The 13,924-nt window shown below is 37.3% G+C and overlaps 1 protein-coding gene across 4 annotated transcripts in view; it reads right to left on the bottom strand.

The window, feature by feature from the left end:
• Positions 1-13,924, bottom strand: part of SLC9A8 (solute carrier family 9 member A8) — a 121,830-nt gene that overhangs the window by 79,973 nt on the left and 27,933 nt on the right. For all 4 annotated transcript variants that reach the window (XR_013484685.1, XR_013484684.1, XR_013484686.1 and 1 more), the window contains exon 5: positions 2,571-2,654. Coding sequence is in view for 1 of the 4 variants with exons in the window: in XM_078149871.1 (XP_078005997.1) it covers positions 2,571-2,654 (84 nt within the window). In the remaining 3 variants the exon portion in view is untranslated. The remainder of the gene's footprint in view (positions 1-2,570; positions 2,655-13,924) is intronic.

The raw sequence follows: 13,924 nt of genomic DNA, 5'->3' as shown, positions 1-13,924 counted from the left end.
AATATTAAGAAATTATTTAAAGTACAAGTACTATGATATGATACATTCTTCAAAATTTCCATATGAGCCTGAAAACTGTACCAGCCTATTTTTCTTTGCTTAAATGAGGAAGTATTCATTGTTTAAATATCAGGTCCCCTACTGATAAACAAATACTAAAAATATTAGACATCATCTGTGGATATGTACAAAGACTACTGTCGTTGTCTAGTATCATTGTCAGGCCACAGATTTTTAAAAATCTACTTCAGGAAAGCATACCAGCTAACAAGAATCAAAGCAAAATTATAAAACCGAGACCAAAAGGATCATCTGGATGGCATCCCTGGCTGACAGAAGTCATTTTACTTTACATTTACTAGTCTTAGTTATTTTGTTTGATAAGGTGGCTTCTGCTGTTCCCTGATCTTTAAAGGAACAGCAACTACTACTGAAGTCCTGTCCTGGTGCTTCAGTGTGGTATGGTGGGGATCCTTGCTCTAGAAGGGTTACCAGAATTTCTGCTCCTACCCTGATCTAAAAGATTGAGTATGGGCCTGGAGGCAGATTATTCATCAGATGTCAAAGGTTAAACTTGGCTAAATGCAAAGAAACTCAATACCCTCAGGGTTAGCCTTCTGGGTAATGAATTTTTTCAGCCATACAAGTCATGAAGATTGTCTGCTAAAAGAGTTGCTATTTGCCAGTCACGTGAATACATGGATTAAATTATAGATCTCTTAAATATTAGGGTTCTGAAGGAACAAAGAATTTAAAAATAACTCACTGCAAACAACATATTTTATTTTTTCTAAAAAAGCATTTCCACCTGTGATTTCCTTTCATCTCAAAATAGCTGCATTACTTTACAATTTTTAAATAGATTAAACAAATCACTCCTAGTCTGCTTTTGGGGATCTAACACTGAAAAAGCTCATTATTCAGATAGACTATAGATATGAAAATGCCTGGCCAGTATTAGTTTTAGAATTAAAAATGTACAGGTCAAACAGAAGCTGAAGTTACTTATCCCGTCAAAAGAAACAAATCTATCTGTTTCTTTGTGACACTGTTAACTTTTTTCTTTATATGATATTTATATCTTAGATCAGTGGTGTCAAACTCAAACAGAAACAGAGGCCACTATACCACACACAAAAATCCCTGTGGGAGCATTCTGACTTAGAAAACCATCTATTAACATTATCTATGTTGTACTGTATTTTTATTTTTCTCATTAAATAATTCCCAATTACATTTTAATCTAGTTGAGGCTGCCCTTGGGAGTGTTATTGGTCATGTGCAGGCACATATTTGACACCTCTTAGACAACTCATGTTAGTAGAGCACTTCGTTATTTTCAAAATATTTAAAGAAACTAGCAGAGACTGTACCAATGAATGATAATCTCATTTAGATCTGAACCCCAAACTCAAAATTACATGAATGATTCAAAATTAAAACCCATATACAGACAAGAAAAGTACCAAAGAATCACAAAATGTCACCAGAAGGATCTAGGAGTATCTAGTACAATGTCTTTGTTTTATGGAGAAGGAAACAAACCTGGAAAGAGGAAGAATTTTTGAACTGACATTCCTCTGAATCATGTTAATAATCTAGTACTGCTCTATGTGCTTGAAAAACTTTTCTAGGAAATTTAAATTTTCCCCTAAAATTCCATCTAAGCTACTTTGTTCTCTCTATACAAAGTTAAATAATCTATTTCAAAATTAAACCTTATACTTTACTGTCCTCTATGTACTCTACAATGCAATAGCACTGGCTTCCTTGCTATTCCTTTCAAAAGACAATCTTTATTTCCTGACTCTACATTTCCCCAGGCTGTCCCCTCAGGCCTAAGATGCTCTTCCTCAGCTTCCCTGGCTTCCTTCACATCTTGAAAAAATGCTACCTTCTGCTAGAAGCCTTTCCCAGATCCTCTTAATGCAAATAGCTTCCTTCTGAAATTATCTCTATGTATCTAGTATGTACATAGTTGTTTAAATGTTGTGTCTCCAATTAGAATGGGAGCTCCCTGAGGGCAGATATTATTTTCTGCTTTTCTTTGTATTCCCATAGTTTAGTGCAGTGACTGGCACATAATAGGCACTTAATAAATACCCGCTGACTGAAAACACCAATTTTCAAAATTAAAATAAAAGTCATGCACATATTTCCATGTTCCATAATAGTCTACTTACAATTCCTTTCCAGAGTTTTAAAAGACGATATTCTTCAACTCATTTCTCTTTTGTTTCATTTTGAAAACGGCCTGGTATTAATTATGATTTATAAGGTCTGGGGATTTTTGTTTAGCCATGAAACTTCCTGTATCTTGTTTAGAACCCACTTCCTTGGCAACCTTACCAAACCCATCAAGTTTGAAATCAGAACACTGTCAGCAAAACAGTTTTTGCTTTTATTCAGAAGTCTAAATAGTTAGCACAACCTGTCCTATGTAAAACACTAAAAAGAGAAAAGAAGTTTATGTGAGGACAACGCTCTTAAATCAATATAACTTTTAAATAAGTTGCCTTCCTAAACATAAGGATTACATCATGATGGAAAATATTCTTACTGTATCTTACCTTGTGTAATGAATATCCTGATTCAAATATGATAGGAGGAAGCAAGAGAAGAAAGAACATATTTGGACGAAACATTTCTTCTTCCTATAAACAAAAAAATATACTTTAGAATCTAAGCAGACATTGGAGAGGATTCTGGGAATATGGTGGGGTAGGTCAGAAAACTTTCAGCTCTCCAAATTTCCTCCACAAAAAAAGACAGAACACTGCCTCAGAGCAGCAGAAATAAACATGGGGGTAAAGCAGTTGTCTTCTTAAGACAATCTGAGATGACCTTAGGAGAAACTCAACCTGTAAGGGTTTGGACCGAGTGAATGAGAAACATCAAATGGTCCCAAGCAAAAAGAGCTCTTGGAAGAACTTTAAAAGGACTTCAAAAATTAAATAAGAAAGATTGAAGAAAAATTAGAAAAAAAATAAGAAAATCCAAGAAAATCAAGAAAATTATGAAAAGAAAGTCAACCAACTAGAAATAGAGAATCAAAAACTTAAGGAAGAAAATAATTCCTTGAAAACTAGAATTGAGGAGCAGCTAGGTGGCACAGTGAATAGTGCTCTGGCCTTGGAGTCAGGAGGACCTGAGTTCAAACCAACTTCAGACACTTGACACCTACTAGCTGTGTGACCATGGGTAAGTCACTTAACCCCAATTGCCTCACCAAAAAACAAAACAAAACAAAACAAAACTAGAATTGATAAGGAGAAGTTAATGACATTCTAAGAAATCATAAAATCAAAAGAATGAAAAAATTGAAGAGAAAGTGAAACATCTCATCAGAAAAACAATTGATCTGGAGAATACATCAAAGAGAAATAATATAAGAATAGTCAAACTACCTGAAAATTATGATTAAAAAAAAAACCTTGATACAATATTATAAGAAATTATCAAGGAAAATTGCCCTGAAGTTTTAGAAAACAAGAAGACAAAATAGAAATAGAAAAAATCCATCAGTCACCACCTGAAAGAGACCTCAGGAGGAAAGATTACAAGAATATCACAGCCAACTTTCAAAGCTCTCAGGTTAAGGAGAAAATAATGAAAGCAATAAGAAAAAAACAGTTTAAATGTCATGGAGCTACAATAAGGATTACATAAGATCTAGCAGCTACTATGTTGAAGGACCACAGGTCTTGAAATACTATATTCCATAGAGCAAAAGAGCTGGGGTAGTTTGAAAGAAAGGTGTGGGCTGAGCTGAGTATGATGGGGTGATTCTAAAAAAAATAAGACTGTATAAGAAAAGATAAAAAGAAGTAATTATCACATACAAATAAGGCATAAAAGGGAACAATTGATAGAGAAGAAGCTAGTGGGGGGAGGGTGGGTAGTGATGAAACCTCCCATTGGAAATTGGTTAAAGAGGGAATGACACATATATCTACAAGGGTATAAAAGTCTTCTAAATTCAGAAAGAAATAAGAGGGCAAGGGGCAGGGAGAGGATAAGGGAAGGACTCTTAGAGGAATAGGTAGGTTAAAGAATAGGAAGGCAAAGTAGTGGGTAGAAATAAAGCAGAGGAGTGAGGAGGGATAGCGTAAATAGGGTGAGAAGGATAGTGAGGAAAAATATGAAGGAGGAAAATACACAAGTAACGGTAGCTTAGAGTATGAATATGAATGGGACAAATTTACCCATAAAACAGAAACGGGTAGCAGAAACAGATTTTAACTCAACAACATGTTTCTTTCAGGAAACATAAAAATGAGAGATACACACAAAAGACAAAGTAAAGGGCAGGAGCAGAATTTAGTATGTAAAAAAGCAGGATTAATAATCACGATCTCAGACAAAGAAGTTAAAAGAGATTTAATCAAAAGTGAAAAATAGAGAAACTACACTATATGTCAGCAATATTATTCAATATTGTTTTAGACCATTTAAAATACCTAGACAGTCTTTCAGGATGTGAATGGGATGGAATATTGTTGTGGTATAGGAAATGAGAAGCTAGTTGGTGGATTTAGAAAAACATCGAAAGACTTTGTGTGGGATGCCACTCAAATTAAAAAACAAAACACAGAGGTATCCAAGGAGAAACAGAAAGTTAATTTATTATTATCATTTCAAATGTCGAGATTTGAGTGTCCCTCCACCAGTATGATCTGATGAAGGGAGACAAAGACACAGAAGCAAAAAGCCAGGTTAAATAGCCCTAATGGGCAAATCCCCCTCCCACCAACTGTCCATTACACAAAACTCTACCACAGAACAAAGGAAATAGTATACATCTCTATATTTCTGTTTGCTGAGATAATGTCAAAGAAGCAATTAAAAATGTGCAGTCAAGCTAGACGTTAGCCAGGTCACCATGACAAAAACATAGCTTACAAATGTAACAACTAAATAGACTTTAACTACTGATATATGTTGTACTGTGGAGCCAGGCCACCATGACAGAAAGATAATTTACAAATGAAACAGCTAAGTGCGAGGGGAGGTTTCAAACTTTAGCTACTGATATGGCACTAAAAAAAGGAACTTGCAGAAATCTATACTTAACCCTATCCTACCTCCTGAACTTATTATCAGATTTAGGATAGTCTTATCCCAAACTTTAGTTACACTGAGAAGTCTTCACTGGGACATCCCATTCAACTTGGACTTGGGAAAATGCCAACTACCTTCAGAGACACAGGAGGAAATAAGCATAGTACAATCTTACATACATGTGTATATAAGTAATGTTTATAGATATATGTGCGCGTATACACACACACACACACACACATCTCTACACTTAATTTTAGCTTTATTTAGGGTGATGGGGGGGATAGAGGAGAAAAAAATAAAGTAACAAATGCACAGCAGAAAACCAACAAGAAAGCAAAGCTAGACAGCTTTGAAAACAATGTGTAGTATTTATTTATTACATAGGTTTTCTTGAAATGGAAACTTATTGTTTTATATTGAATCCTCTCTTATGGTCTGCTGTATATACGGCAGTTTTTTTTCTTTTCTCATTTTGTAATTAAGTTTAAAATTGAAAAAAAAATTACAAATAAATAAAGAAAAGAAAAATGAACACGAACAATAATTTATATATGAGATGCCAAAATCATTCTTTTTTAATTGAAATCAACAAATTGTTATCACTGGAATTATACTTAGGAAATAAAATGTATAGCAGTGAAAAATATTAGAATTTGCCTCTCATCTTACAATGACACTTTAAGAAGAAAGACAAAATAATTTAAAACACATTTTAAGATTACGTTTGGTACTAAGACTGGAAAAAGAAATAATGGGTTTACACATTTGGAAGCCCAAAAACTGTATTATATTTTTCATATTTTAATAAACAAACACACTTCTTGTGAGATCAAAGAACTAGAAGCAAAGTAGGTGCCCTTTAACTGGGGCTAAACAAATTATGGTATGTAATGTAAAACAGATATTACTGCAACATAGGAAAAGGAATATGAAGAGTTTATAAAAGTAGGAGAAGACATATGAACTGAAGAGTGAAGTTAACAGAAGAAGGAAATCAATATATATAACATAAATAGAGAGAATAAAAACTGTGGGTGAATGCTATTTAATTTTAAGGACCAAGAGAAGAGCTGAAAAAATGCATTTCCCTCTCTTCTTTGCAGAAGTGGGGAACTATGGGTGTGGAATATTACACAGACTGCCCAACATGAGTTATATGATAACTGTTCCTCTTAACTGCCGATTTAGGTGGCTAGGTTGAACAGTGGATGGTGCTGGGCCTGCAGTCAGGAAGACTCATTTTCCTCAGTTTCCTTATCTGTAAAATGAGCTTGAGAAGGAAATGACAAACCATTATCTTTGCCAAGAAAACCCCAAATGGAATCATGAAGACTCAGACACAACTGAAAAACTACTACTATTTCTTTTTCTTTTTAAAAATCTTCAATAAGAGATGCCTCTCTGGGAAGTGTTGAGGTTTAGGGGTTCTAGGACCCCAAAATCACAACACATGAGTCCTGCCTAAATGAATTCGACCTAAGCCTTCTTTCAGCCAAAGACAAGGCTTATTAGAACATCTGCCATATTGGTCATACTCTTAAGGAATCTGAACATTTGTGACATTCATAAGGAGGAGTGGGCATGAGGAAGTCTCAGTCCCTAAATGGGGGCCAGGATGGATCCTATATACAGAAAGACTATGGAAGGAATCTGGGAGTGGCCAAGTAGTTTGGGGTGACTGGAGGAGAGGTCTAAGGAGGATCTGGATGGGAGTGGCCAGTAAACTGAGGTGGACCCAAGGCCAGGGACCTGGTCCACAGGGCCAAGGGAGAATGGAGTCTAGATAGGATTAAGTGTGGGAAGTGGCCAGGAGGTAACAGAACTGAAAGATTGAGTTAAGCCATAATGAAAGAACAGTTGAGTGAATTACAGCCTCAGGCATTTTCTTTTTTTTGGGTCCAGATCCCAAAGACATGGTCTTTTCCTTTTAAGGGTTGAGATCCCATCCCCATCAGGGAGAAAAGGAGAAAGTGATATTGAAAAATGAAGATGTGAGAGATGAACTCTCAGAAGTGAAGCCTCCTCAAAGGTCAATAGTTCTTGTTAATAGTTCTTGATTATTGCTTTCAAAATCCTCCCCCTCTCAGACCCTGTTTTTTTTAAAGCACATAACAGAAAGAATAAGCCCACCCCCAATCTGAATTGCTTGCCTTTGAAAAAGCTTCCTGCCTTCTCTTGTCTCTGGGATGAGGGGGAAAGGGGTTGGGGAGGGGAGATTGCAGTGGATTTCAGTTTCCTAGGAATTATCTAACTCATGGGAATCTGGCCCTAAACCCCCTCCTGATCATCACACTACTGCTACATCAGCATTAGGTTTACTAAATAAGGACATGTATGTTTGGATTGGCTATACCCTGTTCCTTGTGCTTTGTCTTTGAATTTTCCCGCCAAGAATGAAAGCCCACCTCCCCAGCTAATGGGAGTAAGGGATAGTGGTGGGTGAAGGTTTTTGCATTAGGGTATATAATCTCATTTTGCTTTCTGTGCCTCCCTTCTCTCCTACTGGGAGCCTACCAAAGTAGCAGATGCCCCTTCTTGCAAGATTGTAATAAAAAGTAACCTTTGCTTCCACCTTGAGAAGTCTCTGAGTTTAATTGATTTAGAGTCGCTGTCCCACACAAAGATAAGAAAAAATAGCAATAAAAATAAGACTTAAAATGTTTTTAATGATACTTTATGGTACAATAAAAACGTAGAATAAAACTTAGTTACCATGACCTCCAATCCCTCCATCTCTGAGTTCTTTCCCACACCCTCTCCTCTGCATTGGCTATACCCTCCTTTCTTCTTCATCCTGACCTCTGGACAGTTCAACTCTATACTGTTCTCTTCCCTTGAGTCCCTTACCCCATTTGCCAATTTTATCTTAAAAGGAATTTTTTTGTTTTCACTCTTAAACATGTGCTGCTGAATGGAGCAGGAGAAAATCTTGAAACCATACCGAGTCCGCTAAAAATTTATATAATCTCAACTGGGCCCTTTTACACCACCCTAACTGAGTCACTATCCAACTCACCACAGAGGCTTTTCCAAACCTTTTGATTACTCCTCAAATTTCCCATGGCTCTTCTTCCTCTTCCCCCAGGAGAACCTTGCTTCATATTAAACTGAAAAAATTAAGCCCATTCACTAAGAACTTCCTCTTCCTCATGTCACCTTGCTGAGATTCAGGGGTGCTGGTGATGAAGATGGGATCTAGACCCCAAAATGGAAAAACCTTGGACTTTCCCACATGGCCAAATCTCTCAAGTTTGCCTGCAGCTATAATCCCATCAACTGGCCTTTTATTGTGGCTACACTCAATCTCTGTTATCCTTTGGCCCCTGGCCACTTCCCACCCTTAATCCTAGCTAGGCTTCTTCCTTGGCCACTTGGTCCAGGTCTCTGGCACTCTATTGCTTCACAGTTGTCATCCCCCCCACCACAAACCACCCCCCACCCCCCACTACTTGGCCACTCCTAGATTTCTCCCACAGTCTTTCTGTATATAAAATCCATCTTGTCTCCATTAAGGTGCTCAGATTCTTATCATCTAGCCAATAGCTAACTAAAGTACAGACTCCTTAAGAGTCTGCCCAATGTGACTGATATTCTAATAAATCTTGTCTTTGACTAAAAGAAGGCTTGGGTCGAATTCTTTCAGACAGGACCCATGTGTTGTGATTTTGGAGTGCCAGCACCCCTAAACCTCAACACTGGGACCCCAAAATAGCAACTCTGGTCCTGCCTCAAATGAATTTGACCCAAGTCTTTCAGCCAAACACAAGGTTTATTAGAACATCGGTCAAAGTGGGCATGATTCTAAAAACCCACACTATCAACCAGACTTTTAAGGAATCTGAAAAATTTAATGGGAGCAAGATGGACACATATATAGAAAGACTATGGGAAGATCTGGATGGGAGTGTACAGTAGGCTGGGGTGACTGGGAGGTGCTGGAGTCTAGAAGAAATTAAGAGTTGGAAGTGACCTGGGGCCACCCAGACAATGAAGGAAGGGCTGGGCTAGGTTAGAGGTAAAAGAATTGGAGGTTGGGTGTAGGCCACAATGAAAGGCCAACTGAAAGGATTACAGCCAGAGACTTGGCCAGGTGAAAAAGTTCAAGGAAAGGGAGAGGGGGGTTTCCAGGGTCCACACCCTGTCAACATCACTCTGGTGCTTTCCACTATTATCTCCTCTTTTTCTCATCTCACATAAAGAGGGGGCCCTTCTACTTGCCCAGATAAACCCCTCTGCAAGCACAAGTAATCTCATTCCATCCCATCTTCTATAGCAAATTGCCTCTTCTATCATTCCCACTTCCACTCATCTTCAATCTCTCTCTGTCTACTGGCTGCTTCCCTACTTCTACAAACATACTCATGTCTTCCTCTCAAAAAACCATCCATTTATCCTAACCTTCTATACCATCTACAATTGATGCCTCCATTTTAACACTCTGTAGGCTGACTTTTGACATCATTTAATTCAAATAGTCCTCTCCAAAGTTACCAATCATCTTTTAATTGCCAAATCTAATGGCCTTTCTCAATCCTCATCATTTTCCATTCTCTACAGTCTCTGAAACTGTTAATCACCCTCTCCTCCTTGATATTCTCTTCTAAATTGTCATGACGCTACTCTCTCTGGGTTCTCCAACCTGACTACTCAGTCTCCTTTGCTGACTCCTTAATCAGTTTCAGGTTGATAACTGTGGGTCCCTGTCCCCCTTCCCCAAGGCTCTGACCTGGATTCTCTTCTCTTCTCCCTCTACACAATTTCACTTAATGATCTATTCAGCTCCCTTGGACTCAATTATCATCTCTATGCAGATGATTCTCAGATCTATTAAGCCACCTCTAACCTCTCTCCTGATCTCTAGTCTTATATCTCTAACTACCTATTGGACGTCCCAAACTGGTTATCCTGCAAGACATCTTAAACTCAGCTCATGATCTTTCTCCCTAAATTCTCCACTCTTCCTTACTTTTCTATTACTGTCAAGGACACCCTCCCCTCAGTTACCCAACCTTGAAACCTAGGATTCACCTTTAACAACTCATTCTCATTCCCCATAATATCCAAGTTGACCTTACAAAAGATAGACAAAAGTAATGCAGCTAGATAAGAAAGAAAGGGTCAATTAAGAAAAAAAAATATTTGCACTGGGTCTAATATCCAAGACTGTGGTAGGATAACAGTTTCCTGATGCAGCTTCCCTTGCCCTGACACAGTTCCCTCCTTACATGCAACCCCTACACAACTTCCTTCAGCCCCAGATTCCCTAAAGAAGCTTCTTCCTTGCCTTCTCCCTCTCCACTCCTGCCCTCCCCCCAACCCCCGCCCCCATGAAACTGGATTGTCCCTGCTTCTCTGACACAACTTAGGGTCAATAAAAAGCCCAAGCCAGACCACAAAAGTTTTTATATCCTAATGATTACCTGGCCAGATACATGGCACATCTGGGGAAACTAAAAGCCACTGTATCCTTGTTGCATACCTTTGCCCAATTAGGACAAAGTAATAAATCTTTTCATTTGTAAATGTTCAGTGCCTAGTGAGAGCCTCTTTTTCTCTAAACATTGAACCTGAACTAAGAGGTAACACCCTCTCTAGCTTTAGAGCCACACCTATAACAAAGACGTATTGGGAATTAATACAAAAACATAAGACTAAGAGCCATTCCCCAATGGATAAGCTGTCAAAGGATATACACAAATGGTTCTCAAAAGAACTGCAAACCATTAACAACCAAATGAAAGACTGCTCCAAATAGTAAGAAAAATGTAAATCAAAACTCTGAGGTTCTATCTCACACATCCAACAAATGGGTAAATGTGACAACATATGAAAACATTCAACTATGGCACATCTGTGGAAAGAGACACGCAACGGAACTTCGAATTAGTCCAATCATTCTGGAAAGCTATTTCGAAATGTACTAAAAAAGTAACTAAAGCATCTCCACTCTTTGCCACCAGTCATCGGACAGGCCCGAGTGGTTAGGAATATACCTGAATAAGTGAGAGAAAGAAAGGTCCTATATACACAAAAATATACATAACAACACTTTTTGTGGTAGCAAAGAACTGAAAATAATGCAGATCCCCATCAAACAGGGTTAAACAAATTGTGGTACATGGACGCACTGGAATATTACTGGGCTATAAAAAATGAAGGTGAAAATTCAAAGAAGCATGAGAAGACTTATGTGAACTTTAGAATAAAATAAAGAGAACCAGAAAAACCATATATGCAACTACAATATAAATGAAAAGAACAAAAAAATCCTCAAGAAACAACTACAACAACAACAACAACAACAAAAATGAATGCTGAAACCAAGCTTGGCTTCAAAGAAGGAGTGGGAAAATGTCCCTGCATACACCCAAGTGGTAGAGGGCTATGGGTGATGAACACTGTCTATACTATCAGACGTGTATATTAGTTTTGCTGAACTGTTTTTTTTCTTTTTAAATCTCTGTTAAAAGAGATGAAATACTGGGAAGAAGAAGAAAAGGAAAGATGTAAAAACAAAAGATGCCAATAAAAATTAAAAATAAATAAAATTAGAAATATGCAGCAGGAGGTGGGGAGGGAATTTATAACAGAGTACACCAGAAGACAAGCTAGGCTTAGAGTCAAAAGACATGGCTTCACTTTCCAGCTCTGACACTGACAGGACCTGCGTGACCTTGGGAAATCACTTACAAATCTGGGCTATATTTTTATCAGAAAAATCTGTAAAATCAAGTGAATTCGTTCATTTTTCCAGCCTATGGTCCCTGATATAGTAAACAAAGTTCTCAAATACTTTGAAAATCAGGCCCCTCAATGAAGGTCTACCAAAAAGAAGCAAAAACAGTTTTCCAAAGTACTTTCAAAATTCTCCAACGAACAAACTTCCTTGAGCTCAATGTTCCAGGGTAATTCAATGCAACAAACATGTATTAAGTGATTGCTCTGTGCAGCAGAAGACAAGGCACAGTCTCAACCTTGGGACATACCCTGGCCATGTGACCCAGCATAAATCACTTATCATCCCACCCCCATTTCCCTTGGGGGACAACTTTCTAAGCCTTAAAGTTTCAGAACAGGGATTAATCTGTACTGGTGGAGAAAGCTCCCCATTTGGAGCTTCTGACATCAATGAAATCAAGAGTCTGATAAAAAATGTGCCTGATACTGTGCTAGGGGCTGGGGATGCAAAGACATAAAAAAAAAAGCATAGTTCCCACCTTCAAGGTAATTTACAATCTTTTTAAAGTAAATTTTATTGTCTTTTTTTTTAATTCAATTTTATTTTCAGTTACAAAATCTTTCCCTCCTCCTTCACCTATTGAGAAGGCAAGAATCAGCTATTTCCAATTTTTTTTTTAAAAAGGAAATTTAAAAAGACAAGAAAATATGCTTTGATCTGCATACTGAATCCATCATTCTCTATCTGGAAGTGGCTAACATGTTTCATCATAAGTCCTTTGGAATTACGGTTGATCACTGTGCTGGTCAGACTTACTAAGTCTTTCACACTTGATTATCTTTACAATACTGCTGTTATTATATAAATTGTTTTACTGATTCTGCTCACCTCACTTTGTATCAGTTCATACAAGTCTTGCTAAGTTTTTCTGAAACTATCGCTTTCATTATTTCTTATAGCACCATAGTATTGTATCACTCATATACCACGACTTTTTCAGCCATTCCCCAACTGATAAGCATCTCCTCAGTGTTCCAATTCTTTGCCACCACAAAAAAAGCTGCCATAAATATTTTTGTTTTGTTTTGTTTCTTCTCTCTTTGAACTCTTTATGGTACAGACCTAGTAGTGGTATCACTGGGTGAAAGGGTATGTACAACTTAATAGCTTTCTGGGAATACTTCCAAACTGCTTTCCAGAAAGTTTGAATTAACTAATTAGTTCCCAGCTCTACCAATAGTATATTAGTGTACCTGTCTTCCCCTAGGTCCTCCAGCATGTCATTTTCATTTTTTGTTACCTTAGCCAATCTGACAGATATGAGGTGGTATCTCAGAATTGTTTTAATTTGCATTTCTCTAATTATTAGCGATTTAGAGCATCTTTCCACATCTGGCTATTAACACCTTAGATTTCTTCCTTTAAAAATTGCTTATTCACATTCTTTGACCATTTATCAATTGCGGAATGGCTCCTATTCTTGTAAATTTGACTCAGTTCTCTATATATCTTAGGAATGAAACTTGCAGCAAAAAAACATGCTGCAAAGACTTCTTCCTCTGGTTTTCTGTTTTTCTTCTAATTTTAGATACACTGGTTTTGTTTGTGCAAAAACTTTTTAATTTTACGTAATCAAAACCATTATTTTCACCTCTTACAAATCTCTGTCTCTTGGTTGGTCATGACCTCTTCCCCTATTCATAGAGCTGACAAGTAATTTCTTCTATGCTCCACTAATTTGCTTATTACATTACCCTTTACGTTGAAGTCATACTCTTTTGGAGCTTATCTTTGTATGTAATGCAAGATATTATTCTATAGCTAGTTTCTGCTAGACTTTTTTCCAGTTTTCCCAAAAGTTGTTGTGGAATAGTGAGTTCTTGCCCCAGTAGCCGCATCTCTGGATTTATTAAACACTAAGTTCCCGTGCTCATTCTACATATTATATACACCTAATCTGTTCCATTGATCAACCTCTGTTTCTTACCCAGTACCAAATTGTTTAGATGGCCACAGTTTTATATTATAGTCTGAAATCTAGTATTGCTAGGACCCCTTCCTTCTCACTTTTTTTCACTGATTCCTTTGATATTCTTGATCTTTTGTTACTCCAGATGAACTCTGTTATTATTTTTTCTAGCTCTATAAAGTAATTTTTGGTAGTTTGATTGGTATGGTACT

Source organism: Phascolarctos cinereus, unplaced genomic scaffold, assembly GCF_003287225.1.
Source record: "Phascolarctos cinereus isolate Bilbo 61053 unplaced genomic scaffold, phaCin_HiC Scaffold_2;HRSCAF=192, whole genome shotgun sequence".
Taxonomy (NCBI): Eukaryota; Metazoa; Chordata; class Mammalia; order Diprotodontia; family Phascolarctidae; genus Phascolarctos; species Phascolarctos cinereus.
Note: the sequence above shows the minus strand (reverse complement) of the source record. Positions and strands in the feature narration are given on the sequence as shown.